Source organism: Engystomops pustulosus, chromosome 3 (assembly GCF_040894005.1).
Source record: "Engystomops pustulosus chromosome 3, aEngPut4.maternal, whole genome shotgun sequence".
NCBI classification, from domain to species: domain Eukaryota; kingdom Metazoa; phylum Chordata; class Amphibia; order Anura; family Leptodactylidae; genus Engystomops; species Engystomops pustulosus.
The window spans coordinates 104,597,844-104,619,306 of record NC_092413.1 but is presented as its reverse complement, the minus strand read 5'-3'; the positions used below and the strand labels follow the sequence as shown (position 1 = coordinate 104,619,306).

At 42.2% G+C, this 21,463-nt stretch overlaps 2 protein-coding genes across 4 annotated transcripts in view; one reads left to right on the top strand and one right to left on the bottom strand.

Moving 5' to 3' along the window:
- Positions 1–21,463, bottom strand: part of CEP85L (centrosomal protein 85 like) — a 105,957-nt gene that overhangs the window by 26,414 nt on the left and 58,080 nt on the right. For both annotated transcript variants that reach the window (XM_072141699.1, XM_072141698.1), the window contains exon 3: positions 18,594–19,348. In XM_072141699.1, the coding sequence (XP_071997800.1) occupies positions 18,594–19,348 (755 nt within the window). The remainder of the gene's footprint in view (positions 1–18,593; positions 19,349–21,463) is intronic.
- PLN (phospholamban) lies at positions 8,759–15,373 on the top strand. Of its 2 annotated transcripts, none has more exons than XR_011854165.1 (2): positions 8,759–8,985; positions 14,454–15,373. XR_011854165.1 is itself a non-coding variant. In XM_072141701.1 (2 exons), exon 2 carries the CDS (start codon positions 10,908–10,910, stop codon positions 11,064–11,066), a length of 159 nt encoding a protein of 52 aa, XP_071997802.1. In that variant the 5' UTR covers positions 8,812–8,985; positions 10,783–10,907; the 3' UTR covers positions 11,067–14,422. The 2 variants fall into 2 exon arrangements, 1 of the variants encoding a protein (XP_071997802.1); XM_072141701.1 differs by lacking the exon at positions 14,454–15,373 and adding an exon at positions 10,783–14,422 and having other exon boundaries at positions 8,812–8,985.

The following is a 21,463-nucleotide window of genomic DNA, read 5'->3' as shown; positions in this document are numbered from 1 at the left end:
AAAAATAAAAAAAGAAGAAAAAGAAAAACGGTAAAGAAATATACATACAATATAAATGTACAGTTATAAAATAAAAAGAAACAAAACAAATAACCCTTACTACTCAGATAGCTGACTTATCTGGGCAGTGAGCATTGGCAGAAGAAACTGCTGATATGAATCCCCCAAAGACTGAGCATTTGCATAGCCTGATAATTTATGCTTTGTGGATTTTTCTTGTGCTGGGGTATTCACATGCCTATGTGGCCTGTCCCTTCCCTCAGCGAGGTACATTTTGTAAGATTGTTATGAAATCGGATAATTCTCAACAGAAAATTTGGTACCCCATTTTCAATCACCCCATCCCAAATGTGAGGGTGTTACACCCACAATCGAGATTATGTAATGTAGTGGGGCTCCTAGAAGGATATAGTCTCAAAATACGCAAGGGATGTGGGGCAATCCCCCCTGACCCTACCCTGTTATCGGGGCTTAAAACGACAGTATATGTCCATGTTATTAGGAAATTGTTCTTCTTTTGTTGGGAATAGACTCCCTTCTTATAATAATGGTACTACCTTCGATCAAATGAGAAGGATGTACTTTGTCTTAAAGGTGTGAAATGCTACACTGTCCGTTTAAACAGTTCTTTAAATTTTGTGACCCCCTGCAATCACCAGGGTGGATGATGGCCCCTAAAGTGCCATTCGGATTTGTAAAGAAATATAGGAATTCGAAGACACAAACTACAAACGATAAAATATGGCCATATTTTTGTACTATTACCATAGTGGTTGTGGAATTAAGAGCGTCATGACTTTTCTTTAGGCAAAATATGAAGTTGCATTGATTTCAAAGTCGGCTCTGAAATCCAATTCAAAATAATTACAAAATCTGCATTAAAAACTGCTGTGGATTTTCTTTGTGTGAAAATATACTCATGTAGTAAAAATATATGAAAAAGCTGTTTAGCTGACTGCTCCTGACGGTAGTGCCGATTAGGAAATCCAGAAGAAAAAAAGATGGGCCACTTCAGGCGAAACATGTTAAAGGAAACCTACCACTTTTGAAGGTGGTTACAAGCTGCAAATGCCGTGCACCAGCTCAGGGTAGCTTCGTGCGCACGACCACTTCCAATTCAGGCACACTAAGTGGCCCCACACATGGTGCACCGAGCGCGGACCACAGTTCGGTGAAGCTACTTGTATATAAAGATTACTAAAGCGTTTAAACGCTTTACATCTGTTTAAAAACATTAGGAAAATAAGCACGGCATTTGCAGCTTGTAACCACTATCGGAAGTGGTAGGTTTCCTTTAAAGGGATGATAGTGACCCCCAGCGTTGGAAGAGGGGAGATAAATACTGACTTTTACTTAATGCATAGTAAAAATTAGGAAAGCAAACAAACAAAAATAAGAGAAAGTACAAAGTGCAAATCACGTGCAAACATAATTCAAAGTGGCATGGTACTGTACTCACTATTTTACTACCAAGTTTTATATACACTCACCGGCCACTTTATTAGGTACACCTGTCCAACTGCTCGTTAACACTTAATTTCTAATCAGCCAATCACATGGCGGCAACTCAGTGCATTTAGGCATGTAGACATGGTCAAAACAATCTCCTGCAGTTCAAACCGAGCATCAGTATGGTGAAGAAAGGTGATTTGAGTGCCTTTGAACGTGGCATGGTTGTTGGTGCCAGAAGGGCTGGTCTGAGTATTTCAGAAACTGCTGATCTACTGGGATTTTCATGCACAACCATCTCTAGGGTTTACAGAGAATGGTCCGAAAAAGAAAAAACATCCAGTGAGCGGCAGTTCTGTGGGCGGAAATGCCTTGTTGATGCCAGAGGTCAGAGGAGAATGGGCAGACTGGTTCGAGCTGATAGAAAGGCAACAGTGACTCAAATCGCCACCCGTTACAACCAAGGTAGGCAGAAGAGCATCTCTGAACGCACAGTACGTCAAAATTTGAGGCAGATGGGCTACAGCAGCAGAAGACCACACCGGGTGCCACTCCTTTCAGCTAAGAACAGGAAACTGAGGCTACAATTTGCACAAGCTCATCGAAATTGGACAGTAGAAGATTGGAAAAATGTTGCCTGGTCTGATGAGTCTCGATTTCTGCTTCGGATGGTAGGGTCAGAAATTGGCGTCAACAACATGAAAGCATGGATCCATCCTGCCTTGTATCAACGGTTCAGGCTGGTGGTGGTGGTGTAATGGTGTGGGGAATATTTTCTTGGCACTCTTTGGGCCCCTTGGTACCAATTGAGCATCGTTGCAACGCCACAGCCTACCTGAGTATTGTTGCTGACCATGTCCATCCCTTTATGACTACAATGTACCCAACATCTGATGGCTACTTTCAGCAGGATAATGCGCCATGTCATAAAGCTGGAATCATCTCAGACTGATTTCTTGAACATGACAATGAGTTCACTGTACTCAAATGGCCTCCACAGTCACCAGATCTCAATCCAATAGAGCATCTTTGGGATGTGGTGGAACGGGAGATTCGCATCATGGATGTGCAGCCGACAAATCTGCGGCAACTGTGTGATGCCATCATGTCAATATGGACCAAAATCTCTGAGGAATGCTTCCAGCACCTTGTTGAATCTATGCCACGAAGAATTGAGGCAGTTCTGAATGCAAAAATGTTACTAGCATGGTGTACCTAATAAAGTGGCCGTTGAGTGTATATGTATATGTTCATTTTTTTTCTCCCCTCTTTCAATGCTGGAACTAGTATGGTATGCTGGTGACTAATCCAATGCAGTGTATGAGCTGAATTTAACATGTCCATTGCTGTGGGTTTTCCCAGGGAAGGCTGAAAGACAAATAGAAACATGCTGATTTCCCAAAAGCCATATACATCACCACAAGTCACCTGCAGGGTGGCAGCTGCTGAATGTGGCTAATGATGCATGACTCTTCTGTGACTTCTTACATTTAAAGGGAACCTGTAAGCAGAAATTGACCTAATAAATCACTACCAGCATTTTGTGAAGCAGCTGAACATGTTCAATACCATGATTCTTTCATGACCCAGTGTTGTGGCATCATCCAGAAAATCAACTTTAAAGTGAGAAGTTAATTGGTTGTATAAAGTCAAGTAGGAGGAGATTTTAACACTGACTTCAAGCTCTCTCTCTTCATCAGAAAGCCCCCATCACTGTAATTGATGGTCCCACGTCCAGAGACATCACGAACCAGATCTCCTTAAGTCCAATGGATGATGCCACCATACTGGACCATGAAAGAAACCAGAAGGTATCACACTGCTTGACACTTTTCTTTTAGTCTATTAGGCCTATTGCTGATGACAGGTTCCCTTAAATACGGATTTAAAGTTCCTTTTCTGTTAAAAATCTTTGTTAATAAAAAAAAAAAATCATTATGATCATGTCACAGTCCTGGATATCTGGGTTGCTGGTGGTTTGTGGAGTTTAATCCCAATTCAGTTTGAGAACAGCCCAATAAACATTCCATTAAAGAGTTACCAGCACATGCACCAGTAGGCTAAATATATACCACATTACTAAAAAAACAAAACACACACACACACGCAAGTGCCAAAAACATGCCAGCACAATTCATAAGAGGTTTCCAGCAGAGTGATCTATTTTCCCACTGAAGTGGTTTTACGTTCTTAAATGCAATCCTTGTATATGAACACGAACTCTGGGAGGAAACTGAGTTTTCTCCTTTAAAGGACATGTCAGGAGCTGCTAGGACACTTTTCCTACTAAAATGTAGCAAGCCCTGGAGTACAAAACGCTACAAGAGAGTGGTCAACAAGGATTAACATGGTTACCTCTAAGAGGTTTATGATGTGTATTCACAGGCTACACACCGATTACTAGGGACGAGGCGCTTCTAGTACACAATTATAGAGAAGAATGGAAACATGTCAAGACTGCAAAAACAATGTACCACCGGCACAATCTTCTATCACCAGCTTCATATTTCTCCTTATTCATAAAGATATAAAAGTCTTGACTGACCAGTAAAAATGTAGACACGGTTCATATATTTGCTCCACCACATGCAGACACAAGCGGCACCTCACTGAGGCTCTGGCATACTACCATACTACCAGTGAGGTGCTTGTGTCTGCATGTGGTGGAGCCAATATATGGACCGTGTCTACATTTTTACTGATCAGTAAAGACTTTTATATCTTCATATTACAGAATATCTTATAATCTATTTCTAAGTCCATAGACTTTTTCTGCTTCATACATTTTTCCTAAACTGTGGGTGCTTCACATGTATCAGTAAAAACTGATGCAAAAACCTGAAGTTGAGAATAAGAAACTAATGGCAACTGATACAGGTGAATGAATCTTTAGGCTCAGTTCACACCACACTGCGTATGCTTTTAGCACACAACAGGAGAATGTAATTTAAGGATGCAATAGGCCAGTGGTGGCGAACCTATGGCACGGGTGCCAGAGGTGGCACTCAGAGCCCTCTATATGGGCACCCTTGCCATCACTCCAGGGTAGAGTTTTGCAGACAGGACTCAAGGCCTCTTGCAGTCCCAGGCAGCCCAGGACCCTAGAACAGTGATGGCTAACCTATGGCACTGGTGCCAGAGGTGGCACTCAGAGTCCTTGCTGTGGGCACTCAGGCCATCACCACAGAGGACTCCTGGTATCTTCCTGCAGTCCCAAACAGCCCAGGACTTGCTGTGCACAGAGGTATGTTAAAGTGACAGCGCTACCTGGGACTATTTTCTGCTTTATTGGTGTCCTCAGGGGCTGGTATCAATGAAAACTGTGACAGAGCAGGGAGTATAAATCACAAATTACATTTCTGTGTTGGCACTTTGCGATAAATAAGTGGGTCTTTGTTGTAGTTTGGGCACTCGGCCTCTAAAAGGTTCGCCATCACTGCAATAGGCTTTTTGGACAATACTTGGTTTTACTTAAGAGGAGATATCCCAATGTATGGGGCACACAAACCTCAACATGCACAATGAGCCTCAGGCCAGCAGCACACAACCATGGTCAGTTTGAGAATAATGGGTTGTGCGCTAGCCTGGATTTTACAGACTGACCTCTGCACTGTGCTCGCTTTGTAAAATCCGAGAATCACTGCATGACCACAGTGCCACACACAAGTGGCACATAGGACTCCTATTATGGATAGGTCCGTATTATGGATTTATAGAAACAATTCTTATTGGGGCAAATGTATAATATAGCATATATATACAGGCAGTCCCCGGGTTACGTACAAGATAGGATCTGTAGGTTTGTTTTTAAGTTGAATTTGTATGTAAGTCGAAACTGTATATTTTATAATTGTAGATCCAGACAAAAAAATTTTTGGCCCCAGTGACGATTGGAGTTTAAACATTTTTTGCTGTAATGGGACCAAGGATCATCAATAAAGCTTCATTACAGACACTTTACAGCTGATTATTGCAGTCTGGGACTATAGTAAATCATCCAGAGACTTCACCAGAGGTCAGAGGGGTCTGTCTGTAACTATGGATTGTCTGTAAGTCGGGTGTCCTTAAGTAGGGGACCGCCTGTATAATATAGATAACACATGCCAGAGCACCGCAATTAGTGTTCTGTACAATCTGGATGTGTAATATGCTAATGTAAGTGAATCATACATAAAAGTATATTTAAGAGTACTCAAGGACACCCGACTAGTAAAAGTTCCCTAATTAAGACAGACCCCTCTGCCCACTGTAACCTCTGGTGAAACTCTCTGGGTGCTTTACTTTAGTCCCAGGCTGCAATGACCAGCTGTAATGTGTCTGTAATAAAGTTTTATTGATAATCCTTGGTCCAAATACAGCAAAACATGTTGAAATTCCAAAAAAAAAAAAAAAAAATTGTCTGGAGCTAGAATTATAAAATAATTTCGACTTCCATACAAAGTCAACTTAAGAACAAACCCCTGGAACGTATCTTGTACATAACCTGGGGACTGCCTGTAACAGGGAAGCCACACACAGGTAACTATTCACATCACCTGAATTATCACTAGTTGCATTTAGAAGCAAAGCCCCTCTCCAAGCTAGTATGTGCCCACTGACCTTGGAAAGCCCTTCATCTTCTGTACCCAAGCGCTTCATCACAGAAAGAGAAGGTGCAGACAGACATAACTGAAAATATTTATAGAGTCATGGCTCTCCTCAATGGGCTGCACACTAATGAGCACTATGGGTCTAAATATACGTCTCTCAAGACAATACAATCATAATCCTATACTGTAAACCTTACCATCATGTATCAAGCACTCCCATATCCTATCTGTACCCACAATGTCCCCTATCTGTGTACAATGCTCTCACACAACGCTGTAGTATATAACAGCAGGGTTCTCCCAGGGGGCTGTGAAATTACATCAGGCAAGTGCAGGGGTACCTCTGATGAAGCAAGGTGAAACATGTGTCGGGAGGGGTCCACCCTTTGTCTGTATATACCTGTGTATGTGTCCCTTGTCCTCTGGGTAATGTACAATACTTGTTTATAAACAGATACATTGACTTGTTCTGAGGACTTGACCTTCTATACCTCTATACAGGTTATTGTGATCTATTTTCAGGTATATTTAGTTATTTGCCAATTGGTGGACTTTTTCTGTGTAGGGGGTCTTTTTAAATGGATTAGTTTTAATATATCTGGAGCTCCATAACCACTCCCTCCCACCCGCCCCCTCCCCATCCAGACTACGGCCCGGACCCTTCGCCCAGACTATGGTTGATGCCCCGGACCCTCCCCCCCTACGCTGTCCAGACTATGGCTGACGCCCCAGACCTCCCCACTCCGACTATGGCTGGAGCTCCAGACCTCCTTCCCCCCTTGTATTTGGGGTAAGCTGTGACAGGGAACTGATAATATCAACTCCCTGTCCCAGTACAGGATCAGGCATTTACTGCTATAGTAATGAACAGAGATCGCTCCCAGCCACTGCAGGTGGTCATGTGATCAGAAGCTTAAACTAAGTAGCTGCGCACTAGTCACATGATCGGGCTGCGAGCTGAAGCCTTGAAGAGACAGCAGCTAGCAGCCTGTCAAAGGGAGAGGGCAAATAGTCCAAAATGGATTTATCCGCATCAGACTATTTTTGAATAGTAAGTATGACTTTACAAGTGTCAGAGGCTTGTACAGCCGTTTTTGCAACCGCTGATGGTAGATTTATTCAAAAAGTGGCAAAATTGTATAAACTTTTTTCAAAATATGTTATAAATATGTATAATGTTGATCCTTAATCATTTTTTAGGTTTAGAGATAGAGGCAGAGGGTGCCTGTACTTTTACAAAGGAGACATTGCACTGAAATCACAGCTGCAAACAAACAATACAGGCGGTCCCCTACTTAAGAACACTCGACTTACATACGACCCCTAGTTACAAACGGACCACTGGTAATTGGTAATTTGCTGTACTTTGGTCGTAGGCTACAATAATCAGCTGTAACCGTTGCTAAAGGTGTCTGTAATGAAGCTTTATTGTTAATCTTTGTTCTTATGACAACCCAACATTTTTAAAATCCAATTGTCACAGAGACCAAAAAAGTTCTGGCTGGATTACAATGATAAAATACATGATTCCGACTCACATACAAATTCAACTTAAGAACAAACCTACAGACTCTATCTTGTATGTAACCTGGGGACTGCCTGTACTAGCAAAATTCAGGAGTCATTGTAAATAAAACAATCCTTTACACCAACTCCTGCAATCTGCCAATAGCGGTAAAATAGACAGCGTAATCTCATCTGCTTACTACTGCCATCCTGCCCGCCATCACTACAACGGCACTAATGGAGAACATGTCTCATCAGATTTTGTTTAATGTAAGTGCATTTTCCTTTTTAGGAAAGGCACGAAAAGAAACCTTCAGTTGACATTACATTTCCACTGTTATATAGCTGTAAAACCTACATAAATCTTCTGATGGAGACCCCAATGTAAATCCTGCTGTAGAAGATTAAAGGAGGAAAACACCTTACCCATTTCACATAAGTGTAGTGTATAGCGCCACAGTGACATTAGTCATGTGCCCAGGAATGAATCCATCCGGACCTTACATTTTACTTACCATGATCCCAATGATCACCTGTCTAATAATATGATAGAAAACATTGGGGTGCAGCTTATCACAGAATAACTTTTACCATAATTGAAGTAAATGAATATTGTGTGTAAAGATGCAGCTCACAAAGTCTTCCAAGTAATGTACTAAGGAAGCATAGTAGCTCACAGATTCTGGATTCTAAGATTTCCCAAGATATTCACATAGATTTTATATGTTTGATATGGGTTTCACCAAATTTATACTCACCATACAAAAATAGGTTATCATAAATATGGGCCCAAACGTGACTCAGATATGGAACTTGAGCTACAAACACAATTAACCTGTGTTGCAGCCCATTTTTGTAGCCCACGTGTCACTGGCATGTAAAGTTTTGCAGCTTGGACAGATGGCTGCCTAATGTTCCCTTATGTTTCTGTGCATATAAACCTTAGTTTAAGTTTAAATCTCCATTGGGGATGAACCTATCTTATGATGGTCACAAATGGATCCTGAACCCCCTAAATATAGGTGTCTAGGTATCGTTTTTCCACATGAGATATCACAGCTCATTTATACGCCTGTTTTACATGTATGCTTACAATTTCAATGTTTAAAATTTAAAACCTGCATGCAGACATACACGTTAGGAGGACTAAGACAAGAAGAAAATGCTATATATACAATGCTGACCACTGCTGGATCTCTAGGAGGCCTCGCTGCTACAATGCATCAAACGGCAGCATTCCAGAGTGATGTCAATGGCCCGGCCTCTGTAAATTCTGTTTAATACAGCCAGCCCCTCTGCCGTCCTTCCACACCTCCTCAATTGTTCCCATAAACTGAGTGACAAACTTCAGCCACTGCCACACAACTCCAGGAAGGGTGGAATGAAGACTTTCCTGTTGCCACACTAACCTAGACCTTCTCCACAAGTCCAAGACAATAAGGTAAGGCTTTGTGTGCCAATATGAAGAGAGGAGGGAGACCTTGTTTCTCTGCGCTGTGAATGTATAATATCTTAGCTGCCTGGTGTGCTCCTCATATGTAAGGAGACCTCTATAGGATGCTTCTAAGTACCAGATCCATGCACAGAATGCATATTTATTAGCCATATAAAGTATTGTAACAGAAATGTAAAGTGGATATAAAGCATGTAAAAAACATATTAACGTTATACAAAGCCGAAAAATATACGCCAGATGTTTGGAATATTCCACCAGATAATTCTCTGGGGAGGAAACATTCCATGAGGCGACATGTAGTTGTCCTTTTCATAGGAAGGAATGACCCATACAAGCTGCATTGTAAAGGGTTGGAGTTCGCTTTGTAATAAAATACATTTTATCCACTAAGACGTGTTATAACTTTACTACTAACCCATACAGAACAGTCTATAAAATAGTATGTACTGTTAGATTCTATACAGTGCACAGGTCAGAGGGGGCACATCATGTTGTCCAGGGATTCATGTGATGCTGATGTGGAGCGGTCACCCACCGTTACCTTTGGGTGTAGACGTTGTACTGCTGAGAAGCCCACAACATCCCAGATGTCTCATTCCCTGGTGCAGAGGAAATGGGAGAAATTCCTCCGAGATCTAGGGAAATATAGTAAACTTCTTGCGTTCACTTCCTGGGAACAACAAGAGTCTCTATATTCCCAGGCAAATGTTCTACTAAAAGCACATTTAGTCTATTTTTAATATCCAAAACATAAAGCGGCTTTTCAGGCAGCTGCTAAAATCACCAACTAATGCAATAATCCATTGTTTACCAGGAATACCAGCAGGAGTCCCGCCAGGGCAGCCAATACAACAAAGGACAAAAGCATTATCAAGTATTTTTAACCTCTGTATTTTTCCCACTTCTGACCTTCTCAAAATCCCCTATTATCCGGAACATGCTCATGTGGGTTTAAGGAGCACAAACACACAACAACAAGCAGAACCATGGGATTAGTAAAAAAAATATATAATCTGAAACCTATGACAGGCCAGGACTAGCTGTACCACCACCTGGTCTATGTGGGATTAGAGAACTAGATACCAGAACTTTACTAGGTAATGGCAAACTATTATATTCTTGTGGGAAATCTTATATATATTATATTTATATAAAGAAATAAAAGTGGCAACATAATACTCAACACCATGAACTAGGAGCTAGGGCCAGGACATAGACTAGGTTGTGGGACCCTGGAAGACAAGTATGTGAAGCAGACAAGCAGTCTATAGGCTTCTGGTTTATGTCTAAGCATCTGCTATAAAGCCAGGAGAATGCTGAAATATCACAGTGCCCAGACTGATGGCATTTGTTTCTTAGCCTAATATGGACTAGAGAGTACACTATACTTCATGTGTAATGCAGGGAACATTCACCAACATCCACCAGAGGAGAACTCGACACTACGTGACTGGGATAAGGTCTGGTCTACATAATGTAACACAGGAAGCCAGGAGGATGTAGAACAGACCATGCGACGTATCTGCAGAACTATTTCTTACAAGTTGCATGCTTTCTAGATCACAACACAGTTTGTCTATCAATAACATTATTTACAGTAGATGACTGTCAATGTCTATGGAGTAAATGGCTGAGCAATCACTAAAGGCTAAAGTGAAACAGCCAGAATCCACGTCAGACAAGGCTGATTCATGGAAATGGTTGCTTGGGGACTGAGTTTATTAATTTGCATGATCCACTTTCACTATGAGTTTTCTAACTTTCACTCTCCTGCTCACTCAGCTTCACCAGAGGATCTCTAAAGTCAGGGAGAAGACTAAGGTCCTTCTTACCCCCTGGAAGCCCTCTCTCTTTTTCTGCACTTCTTTTGTAACCCACCACCTGCACCTCTCTATCCTTCTGCTGCCATGGATAAGGTCCAGCACATAACCCGATCTGCCATGAGGAGAGCCTCAAATATTGAGGTCAACCCGCAGACCCGGCGAAACCTACAGGAACTCTTTGTAAATTTTTCCTTGATTCTCATCTGTCTTCTTCTCATCTGTATCATTGTGATGCTGCTCTGATGTCCTCCGCTGCTGTAGATAGACTGCTCGCTGATGCACCATCATAAAGATCTGATGTAACATTTATCACAATGCTGTGTCTATTACCCTGTATATTGAGATTTGTATTATCACACAAGAAACCCATTGTAACATTGCCCCCGCCGCCTGTATTGCACCCTAAAACATGTTCAGATGTGTAGTGTGTCCCCAAGGAGTGACATTACTTAAATAAAAGTACAATCACACCAAAGAATGGCCAGCAATCCTCTGTCTGCATGTGTATTATGAGATTATAGAAAAACATGGACCACAAACAACAGACCATGCATCCATTGTTTACATCCTAAAAATTCACATGGGTAGGCAGAATAGAATTCAACATGCTTGTTCCCATTTTCATTGTACACACATCTGTCTTGCAATATATTCTAGGAAACTTTAAGGAGGTTTCCAGGATTTCACTTTAAAATGGAAGGATAGCTCTTATCTACCCTTCTCTTTGGGGTCATAATTGGGACATCAATGGTCCCTAAATCTAAATGGAACCAATGGCGGAGACAAACTCCACTTTCAGCAAATAAATGATATGATTTGTGTAATAGGAAGTTATACAATTTTCATATATACTTTCTGTACCAATTCCTCATGGTTTTCTAGATCTCTGCTTGCTGTCCTTCAATAGAAATCTTCTATGGTTACTTCCAGTGCATAGAAATCTGTCCATGGTGATGTGATGAACACGCAGGTATACAAGCAGGTATCACACGCTTCTGATTACTCCCTGTGACAATCATATGACCATGGACAGATTTCTATCCACTAGAAGTAAACATAGAAGCTTTCTATAGCAGGACAGCAAGCACAGATATAGGAAACTGAGGAATTGATACAGAAAATGTATTGGAAGAATGGATAACTTTTTCTTACACAAATCATTTGCCAAAAGTGGACAACCCCTTTAAGTTATACAAGTAGTAAGTGGTACATATTACACAAAACAATGGTAAAAATCACGAGCAGTAATGATATACCAGCCTCATTGTAATATAGTAATGGAAACTACTTTTGAGTAAAAAATAAAGTTAATCTCACATTGCAGGCAAGCTGTATTTAGCAGTATGTGTTATGCATAATGTTCATGGTATTCGGCAGATCACACTTCTCTAAGCGCTGTAGACAATTAGCTGGAATTATTAGAATAAGGAAAAGTGAGGAAAAAATGTTCTCAGTTACAAAGATCAACACTGAATAATATTGTTCTTGTGCCATGGTAACACACTAAAGAATGGCATCCAAAATTCAGGCAAAAAAGGGAAACATCTCTACTGCCTCAAAGCCACTACAAAGTTCTGTATTCATGCCATGTCTAAAACGCAATTGTAAAGACTATCTAGTCACAAGGCTGGTATACATGGGAAAACATAGAAGTCTGGTGATCAGGAAAATTCAGGGATAGTGCACATGCGTCACCTGTGCTCCATTCAGTTCTATGGGGCTGTCCTGGAAGAATCATGATGTGAATGTAGGCCAAGAAGAGCCTTCCCGTGCCTGATAGCAGGGGCCCAGCAGCAGGACATTCGGTATAAGCATCAGATCAGGTAGATCTGCCATGATGTAAACTTCACCAGATTGAGTGAACTCCATAAGTTATACATTCTTCAGAAAGGTCTAGCAGCTACTTATCTCCACCCACTCTATTCCGCAATGGGCTCAAAAACATAAATTGTAATGAATAATTATGGGCCACACTGATGCAGATCCAGAATACTTAAAGTGAACCTATCACCATAATAACCTCCCCAAGCCGACAAGCATTACCTTCTACTGTAATATGTACGTCCCCTGCAGTCAGGTAACCCCGCCTCCTGCAGTCTGGGAATTCAGATGCACAGAGTGGGCAGAGCAGCCTGACGGTTAGGGCGCATTCACACTGGCATATGCCGGCACAGCTACTGCCGGGCATATGTCCGGCGCCATGGAGAGGAGGAGTGGTGACCCCACCCCTCTCTATAGAGATCCACGGTGCACAGCCCATAACACAGGGAAAGATAGGACATGTCCTATCTTTCCCCATGTACGGAGCATTATGGTGCCTCACGTGTGCAGCACCGTACCACTCCATGCTGCCATTGCCGTCTATGGGGGACGTATATATGTAGGTTCTCTTTAAAGGAAATCTACCATATGGAACCTACCATCAGAAGTAGATCTGACGGTAGATTCCTCCTGCCTGACTCTTACCTAATCTGTAATTTAATAATCCTGGAACCTATCCTAACTTGCTAATACAACTTTAGTCAAAGTCATTTGTAAATTAACTGCAGAGGCTACTGAGGCACGTGCAAGCCCGGCCAGGCACTGGGAGCTAAGGCTACTCCACATCAGTAGCCTCTGCAGTTAAATTTACTTATTGATAAAGTTAGGTTAGGTTCCAGGATTATTAAATTACAGATTGGAACATAGGCTGGCAGGAGTAATCCACCATCACATCTACGGTACTTATGTTGGTATATTCCTTATGGTACATTACCTTTAAAGCCCTGTGACCAGAATTTTACCCCTCACATCTGTAATACCTGCAAGTAAAGGGTTAAAAGTCCGCCCTAAGTCACCTAAAATTATTTACTACGGAGTTTCTGAAGCTTAACTACAGCGATTTTTCTTCCATGCTGAACCAGGCTGCCTCTTCTGAAATCTCGGTCTGAGCAGAGCAAAGTCATGTTCATGTCCTTACCATAATGCTGTCCCTCTCATGAGTAGGCTTTTTCTACCTCACATGGTCTAGGGCACTGGTGGCGAACCTATGGCACGGGTGCCAGAGGTGGCACTCAGAGCCCTTTCTGTGGGCACTCTCACCATCGCCCCAATTTCACGGAACAGGCCTGTATATTTTTATGGCCATTGAGATTCAACAAAGTCTTACAAAGACATCAATTTTTAACTATCACGGGTGCGGAGACCCTTCCTTTGTTTCCTTTCCTGGATACGAAAAGGCGTCCATGTGGATTTCTGGCACATGTGAAGTGGCAGATCGGTGGTCAGTGTATGTTTTTTTCTACTTTTGTCCCTCTTATTGAATGGTGTATTCAGCGGCGAGAACTGTGGGAGAAACTGCAGGTCTTTTCACCGTCCCATGCACCCTGGCAGTGTGCGGGACCAACATAGACAAAGGTAGGAAACGTTTGGGGGATGATTTTACTGGTGTGAAGAGGCAGATTTTAACTGGGATGCCTACGCTTTTTAACAAAGGCACAGAGGCAAAGTGAGTGGGGGCGGGGGGGGGGGGGAGCGAAGCTTGCCCGTTTGTGATGACAGGTTTTCTTTAGGTTCGTCAGATATCTTTCAACTGCTTCTTAAACCAGGGGATCCATATAATAAGCCATGTTAAATGTACTTTTTTCCTAGGAAAAGAAAAAAAGTCAAGAAAGTCAAAAGGAGAAGGCAAAACCCTGAGGAGGCCCAAACAAAATGGATCTCGCCAACAACAGAGGCCTGAACCTTATGCTTAACTTTGTTCTGATCATCATGGTTCTTCTCCTCATGTTTATCCTGGTAAAGCTGCTGTGAGATCCTATGATTAAATACCTCACAATGACCAGTCAAAAACCCCATCGAGGGTATAACCCATTTGGGACCTAAAAGACATTTCTTTCAGACAGTTTCTCGTCATTGACCAGGGAGATGGCTCTGGCACCTTAAAAATCCAATCTATAAAGGTTACAACTTTATGCTGACCAGTCTACTGGAGATTCTGAATTGCATACAATTTCTGACACGATGGACGCCATACTGCATTGTCTACCAGTACCAGCACCAAGGATTAGATGGGTAGAACCGTCTACAAACATATTTCATGCCTTAATATTGAGAAATTCACATGAAACCTGGAATGAACTTGTAAATATCCATCATCCCTGAGCCATCTCAAGAAAGCAGACCATGAAAGAATTTACTGTAATAACCTTAGGTCTAGCTATTCCTTCACACGTTAGAGGGCACTAGTCATGCCAGGACACAAGGATTTCTAGCACGTTACTCGCACGCTTGTATGTTTTTTCTGAATTCACAGAAAGTATCATTTATAATAATACACTCAGTATCTTGTAGATGCAGACAGCTGTATATCAGGTCTAAATCCACCAAATATATTTAATCCAACAATTATGAGAATAGTAAGAGAATCCCTTTAATGTACATTCACAACTGCAGGTCTCTTTTTTCTCGATTTCCACAGTTCAAAGAGACTATGAAAACCCAGCCATATTGGTGACCTGTGCTTCTTATTGCTCTGTGACTTTTAATAAACATTACATCTAAAAATCCAATACAGGCAGTCCCCGGGTTACATACAAGATAGGGTCTGGAGGTTTGTTCTTAAGTTGAATTTGTATGTAAGTCGAAACTGTATATTTTATAATGGAAGTTCTAGACAATTTTTTTTCTTTTGCCCCAGTGACAATTGGAGTTTCAAAATTTTTGGTGTAATTGGACCAAGAATTATCAATAAAGCTTCATTACAGACATATTACAGCTGATCATTGCAGTCTGGGACTATAGTAAAGCATCCAGAGAGCTTCACCAGAGGTCACAGTGGGCAGAGGGGTCTGTCTGTAACTATGGGTTGTCTGTAAGTCGGGTGTCCTTAAGTAGGGGACCGCCTGTACTAGAACTAATCTCACAATCGTTATCTATCAATGTTGGTTTCTAAATCTCTGTATGCAATTTCCATCTCAATAGATGAAGAAATACTACCAAATTTGTATGGCTATTTCTGGTATTGGTTATCCTGCAATTCAATAAGCTGATAAGCTAACACGTATGTAACACCATGTATGGTCATTATATAACATGTACTAGATGCTATGAAGGCTCCGATGCACCTGGAGAGGAAAAGATCCTGCTCCCCATCTATTCGTAATACACAATCAGAAGCAGCAGCATGGGGGACATTATATATCAGTACTGAGCAGTGTAGATGTAGCACACACTACATGCCACAGCTCTGTGTACTCGCCAGTAGCCTCATTAAGTTCCCTTCTAAGGCCTGCAAGTATACATTACCCCTTTGATCATTTATACTGAGTTCACTGGTAAATCTCTATCCATAATGGGCAGTTCAGCAAGTGGGTCAAGAGGAAAGAGAACTGAGAAGTTGAAGTAGAAGTATCCTACAAATATTGGTCTATTTATGGGTCAGATATTGACTAACAAAATGGGATGAGTTCTGTGTGTGAAGGCATGAGAGGGAAAGCTTTATTGTCTTGGAAAGAGAACAAATTTTCATCCCTTTTCCTCAGCAGAGGATGGAATGCCTAAGAAAATCGGTATCAATCTGGGTGAAAGCCCCCAACCCCTTTCTGTAGGGGAGAGTAAAAAAGCAACCCCCTAAAGTAGTAACAATTAAATAGTCAGAATGGGCACCTCAAGTCCCAGAACCTTCTGCTGCTGTAAAACTTTCAAAACTGAATCAAATCTCTGACGTCATATACAGTAGGCTGCACCCAAGGGTTAAATTGCCCGCTAGAAAGTAAACTGGACGGCCATAAGACTGAAATTGTTTAATAGATTACAGTTTAACAGGCTGGGCTATTCAGTCTAATCCTATTACATTAATCACAGCAGCAGGCCCAAAATATTTTTAGAAGGAGAATATGGGAAAACATTTTTTTTGCTTGGACCAGTCTACATGTTAGGAAGCCAACAGCGACATCCAGTGTACATCACTAAGAATCACAGGAGCCAAGAGAGTGCTCCGCTCCACAGGCTAACACAGCAAATCATTCAGGAACCATATCTGTAATCTCTAGAGCAGGGGGGCAGCACTAGTAACATAGACGCACCAAAAAACACAGTATAGCACAAAATGCCACCACAGAAACCACTACTGCATAATAATACATGTGTACAATGACTAATACAGATCCCAGAGGAGACAACAAATACAGTGGTCCCCAGAGCAGATGTAGAATACTAGAGACAACCCCAAGAACTAACCTTTAATACGCAGTGGACCTCCAGAGCGACCTATAATACTGGAGACCACCCCAAGATCAGACCCATAATACAGGAGACCTCCCCCAAGAGCAGAGCTATGATACAGGAGACCCCCCCCCCCCCCCAAGAGCAGAGCTATGATACAGGAGACCTCCCCCAAGAGCAGAGCTATGATACAGGAGACCCCCCCCCCCCCAAGAGCAGAGCTATGATACAGGAGACCCCCCCCCCCCCAAGAGCAGAGCTATGATACAGGAGACCCCCAAGAGCAGAGCTATGATACAGGAGACCCCCAAGAGCAGAGCTATGATACAGGAGACCCCCAAGAGCAAAGCTATGATACAGGAGACCCCCCAAGAGCAGAGCTATGATACAGGAGACCCCCAAGAGCAGAGCTATGATACAGGAGACCCCCAAGAGCAGGCACATAAAACTGGAGACTCCTCCCAGAGCAAGCAAATAATACTGGAGACCCCCAAGAGCAGACCTAGAAAACACCAGAGCAGGAACTAATACAGGAGACCCCCTAAAGAGGATAATACTACTGTAGACCATACCAGATCAGGCCAATAATACTGAAAATCCCCCACCCTCAGAGCCCTTTAGGTTTAAAAGGATGCAAATTAAAGAAAAGAGGCCATGGATAACAAATACAAAAATATAACCACAGTTCTGGTGCCTGAATCTATGAGCAAGTATCTGCGGTACATCATGCCAGATTTGGGTGGTAGATTTACAGGCAGTCCCCGGGTTACATACAAGATAGGGTCTGGAGGTTTGTTCTTAAGTTGAATTTGTATGTAAGTCGAAACTGTATATTTTATAATGGAAGTTCTTTTCTTTTGCCCCAGTGACAATTGGAGTTTCAAAATTTTTGGTGTAATTGGACCAAGAATTATCAATAAAGCTTCATTACAGACACCTTACAGCTGATCATTGCAGTCTGGGACTATAGTAAAGCATCCAGAGAGCTTCAGCAGAGGTCACAGTGGGCGGGGGGGGGGGGGTCCGTCTGTAACTATGGGTTGTCTGTAAGTCGGGTGTCCTTAAGTAGGGGACCGCCTGTATTAGGTTAAAATCACATAACTGATTTGTTAAGTTATGATCACATACATTATATACATCATGTCCTATGATTGGGAGTCGGTGTAACCAAGGCCAAGAATTATGCTGGGACCACAGAGTCGGACATCCTGCAATTACCCCTGAACAACCAAATATCACCATGTGGCACTGTAACAGGGTCATGTAAGGCTCCTGGGAAATGTGGCAAATTCTTTTAATTACATTCACTGCAGCGTCATTGCTGCTTCCCCATGTTCAGCAAAGTTGATGTAAATAGTGGACTATATTTGTAGCAAACATTAGGATGTGTAGAAGGTACTCATCTGAATCACAGCTGACACTGACCCCAGAACTTCTGGATTGAAAGTATACTTAAAGCCACATTACAGAAAGCATAGTCCATTACCAAACACTTGTGACTCCTTATGTGCATTGACCAAGTTTGACCACAAGGTGGCAGCATAGTATAACTTTTCCTGTACATACCTGGGAAAGCTCTGTCTCTAGCCGGAGATGTTCTGATGGATTCCAAGCTGACACACAACAGGACTCCTCTGGTGTTCGCCTATCTTGAGAATTTGCATGGAGCTGATCTGAAAGCCACATCTGAGTTCTTAAGGAGGACTGAAGTGGGGCTCCGGCTTGGTACCCAAAATAACTATGTTTTTGCATGTATGAGTCAGTAGTGGAAGGCTTACTTTCCGGTAAGGCACTGTAGGTCATATCCAAAGTATGCCTCCTAGTCTGTGGAGCAGATTTAGTAAAGTCACTACTGCTGCAGCTCTCATATTTATATTTCATACCCATAAAATCTTTTTTATCGACATCCTTATCGTCCAGCTTAAGAGCTTCCATGCTGTAGTGGAGACATGCTGGTCTATAGGCTCGTGTTTGTTGAGACAGCGAACTCTCTCGACCCATGCGTTCAAGGCTATTTCGTGACCCGGCTTTGTCCACCCGGCCATCCTGAGCGATAGCCTCTTGTGTGCTCAGTTTAGACAGAGATGACCACTTCTTCATAGGCCTAGAGTCCTTCATGTCAAGAGGAGGATCTGCATTGCCAAATGTTCTACAAGCCCCAGGCAAGGAATAGCCGCTATCCCAGCACGATGTGTCCAGCTGGTCCTCTCTATGTCTGGGCAATGAAGACCTGGCTGTAGAGGGCATGACATGGGAAGATGGAAGACAGACCAGCGGGTTCACTGGCTTAAATGTGGAGGTACCACTGGAAGTTGAATGATCTAGATAAAACAAAGGGAAAGAATATGTTACTTAAACAAATATATTCTCCATCAAATGCCAAAATACATAAGTTTGATGTGTAGACCTTATAGGCAAGACAACAAGACCAGGCCAATTCTGATGGTCACAATTGGAAGAAAATTGTGACTATAAATTGCAAAAAATGTAAATCATGACTGACTGTTGCTAATCATTAGAGGGGTTTTACCAAGAAAGAAGTTAGGCCCTATCTACATGAACCCACCACCGTCGGACCCCTTGTCGCTCCCCCGGAATGAGTGGAGCAGACAGCCGTTCATGTCGTGCTGCTCGATCACCGAGATCCCACTAATCAGAAAGTTAGGTCCTATCCACAAGACAGGCCCTAACTTGTTTTGTGGGAAACCTTTAAAGGGGTTGTCCACTTTCACTAAATAATTGATATTCTTTGTACAATGTAAAGTTATAGTTTTCCCACTTTCTACATTAATTCCTCACAGTTTTCTAGATCTCTGCTTGATGTTATTCAACAGGAGGCTTCATTATTTACTTCCTGTGGATATATACCTGTTCCTGGTCATGTGATGGGTGCACGGCTCGTTATAATATGCAGTAATCAGAGCTGTGTGCTATAACGATCGGTGCACCTATGTGACATCACATGATTATTGACTAGTTTTTATCCATAGAAAGTAAACAATGAAGCTTCCTGATGAATGACTGCAAGTAGAGATCTAGAAAACCGTGAGGAATGGATACAGAAAGTATATAGGAGAATTATGTAACTTTCCATTACACAAACAATATCAATTATCTGCTTAAAGTGGACAACCCTGAACACAGTGAAACTCTTGGCATTGTACTGCTAGAATCATGGTCCTATGTTGTCTATGCTCCACTCACAGTGCAATGTACAATGTCAAAAGAGACAATCCCAGGGTCATAGCAGGTGTATAACCTGAATAATCTGTCCTTAGCTGTACAGGATTACACCATGGCAAGAAGCTGATCAGCCTGCTATATACACATACACATGCTGGAGTGTATAAAGCTGAACTCTTACAAACATCAAGTAGGCGAAGTCAATAAAATGTGTAGGAAAGGTCAACCCTTTCTGCCATAAAAAAAAAAAAAAAAAAAGTATGTATCTGGAAAACAGAGGAGAAACCATTCATTATAGAAACGATAAGCGCCGTCTCTTCTGGGTAGGATGAGAACTGAAGCATAAATAGAGGAAGGACAGTACAAATATCCATATGTTAAAACTACATTTAGTGACTGGTTCAGTAGTGACAGTTGCAGCAGGTTGTCACACACAAACTATACACATATACACTATACTGTATACACTATACTGTACACGGTCATGAAGAGTTCAAAACATCATCCCACAACTTGGCTGATAACATTATGCAGCCAATTCCCACCTATTGTATCAGACCCCCTAGGGCAGTGATGACGAACCTTTTAGAGACCAAGTGCCCAAACTACAACCAAAATCCACTTATTTATTATGAAGTGCTAACATGGCATTTCAAGCAGTAACTTCTGAACATCATTCAATTGTATTGGCTCTCCTAAGGCCACCAATACAGATGAAAGAAGGTGGGCAAATCAGTTCAGACCATCATTGTAGCTTCTATCCAGGAGGAATGGTGGGTCCAGCAGGATGAGCTCCAAAGACAGTGCAGTTCTTTCAACACCGTCTCACTTTTCCCACAGTTTCAAACAGCCAATGAATTGATGCTTTAAAATTGCGTTGAGGGCAGCATCCCTTAAGTTGCTTGGGACTGCAGAAAGATTTGGTGGATTTGGTCCTGTTTCGTGAAATTGGGGCGATGGAGTGAGTGCCCACAGAAAGGGCTCTGAGTGCCACCTCTGGCACCCGTACCATAGGTTCGACACCAGTGCCCTAGGGAGAATTGGGGTCTACTTCTAAGCCCCTTGGGACACACAAGCAACTGTCTCTCACTAGCAGATTACTAAAACAGTGATTGGCAGAGCTGAACTTCCTGTTTGATCAGCGGGAACAGGAAGTAGGGACCAGTAGGCTCCTGGTCAGCACTGGAATGGGAAAACTGGGGGCGAGGTGAGGAGAGTACAGAAATTTTAACCATTCTAACATCTTTTTTTTA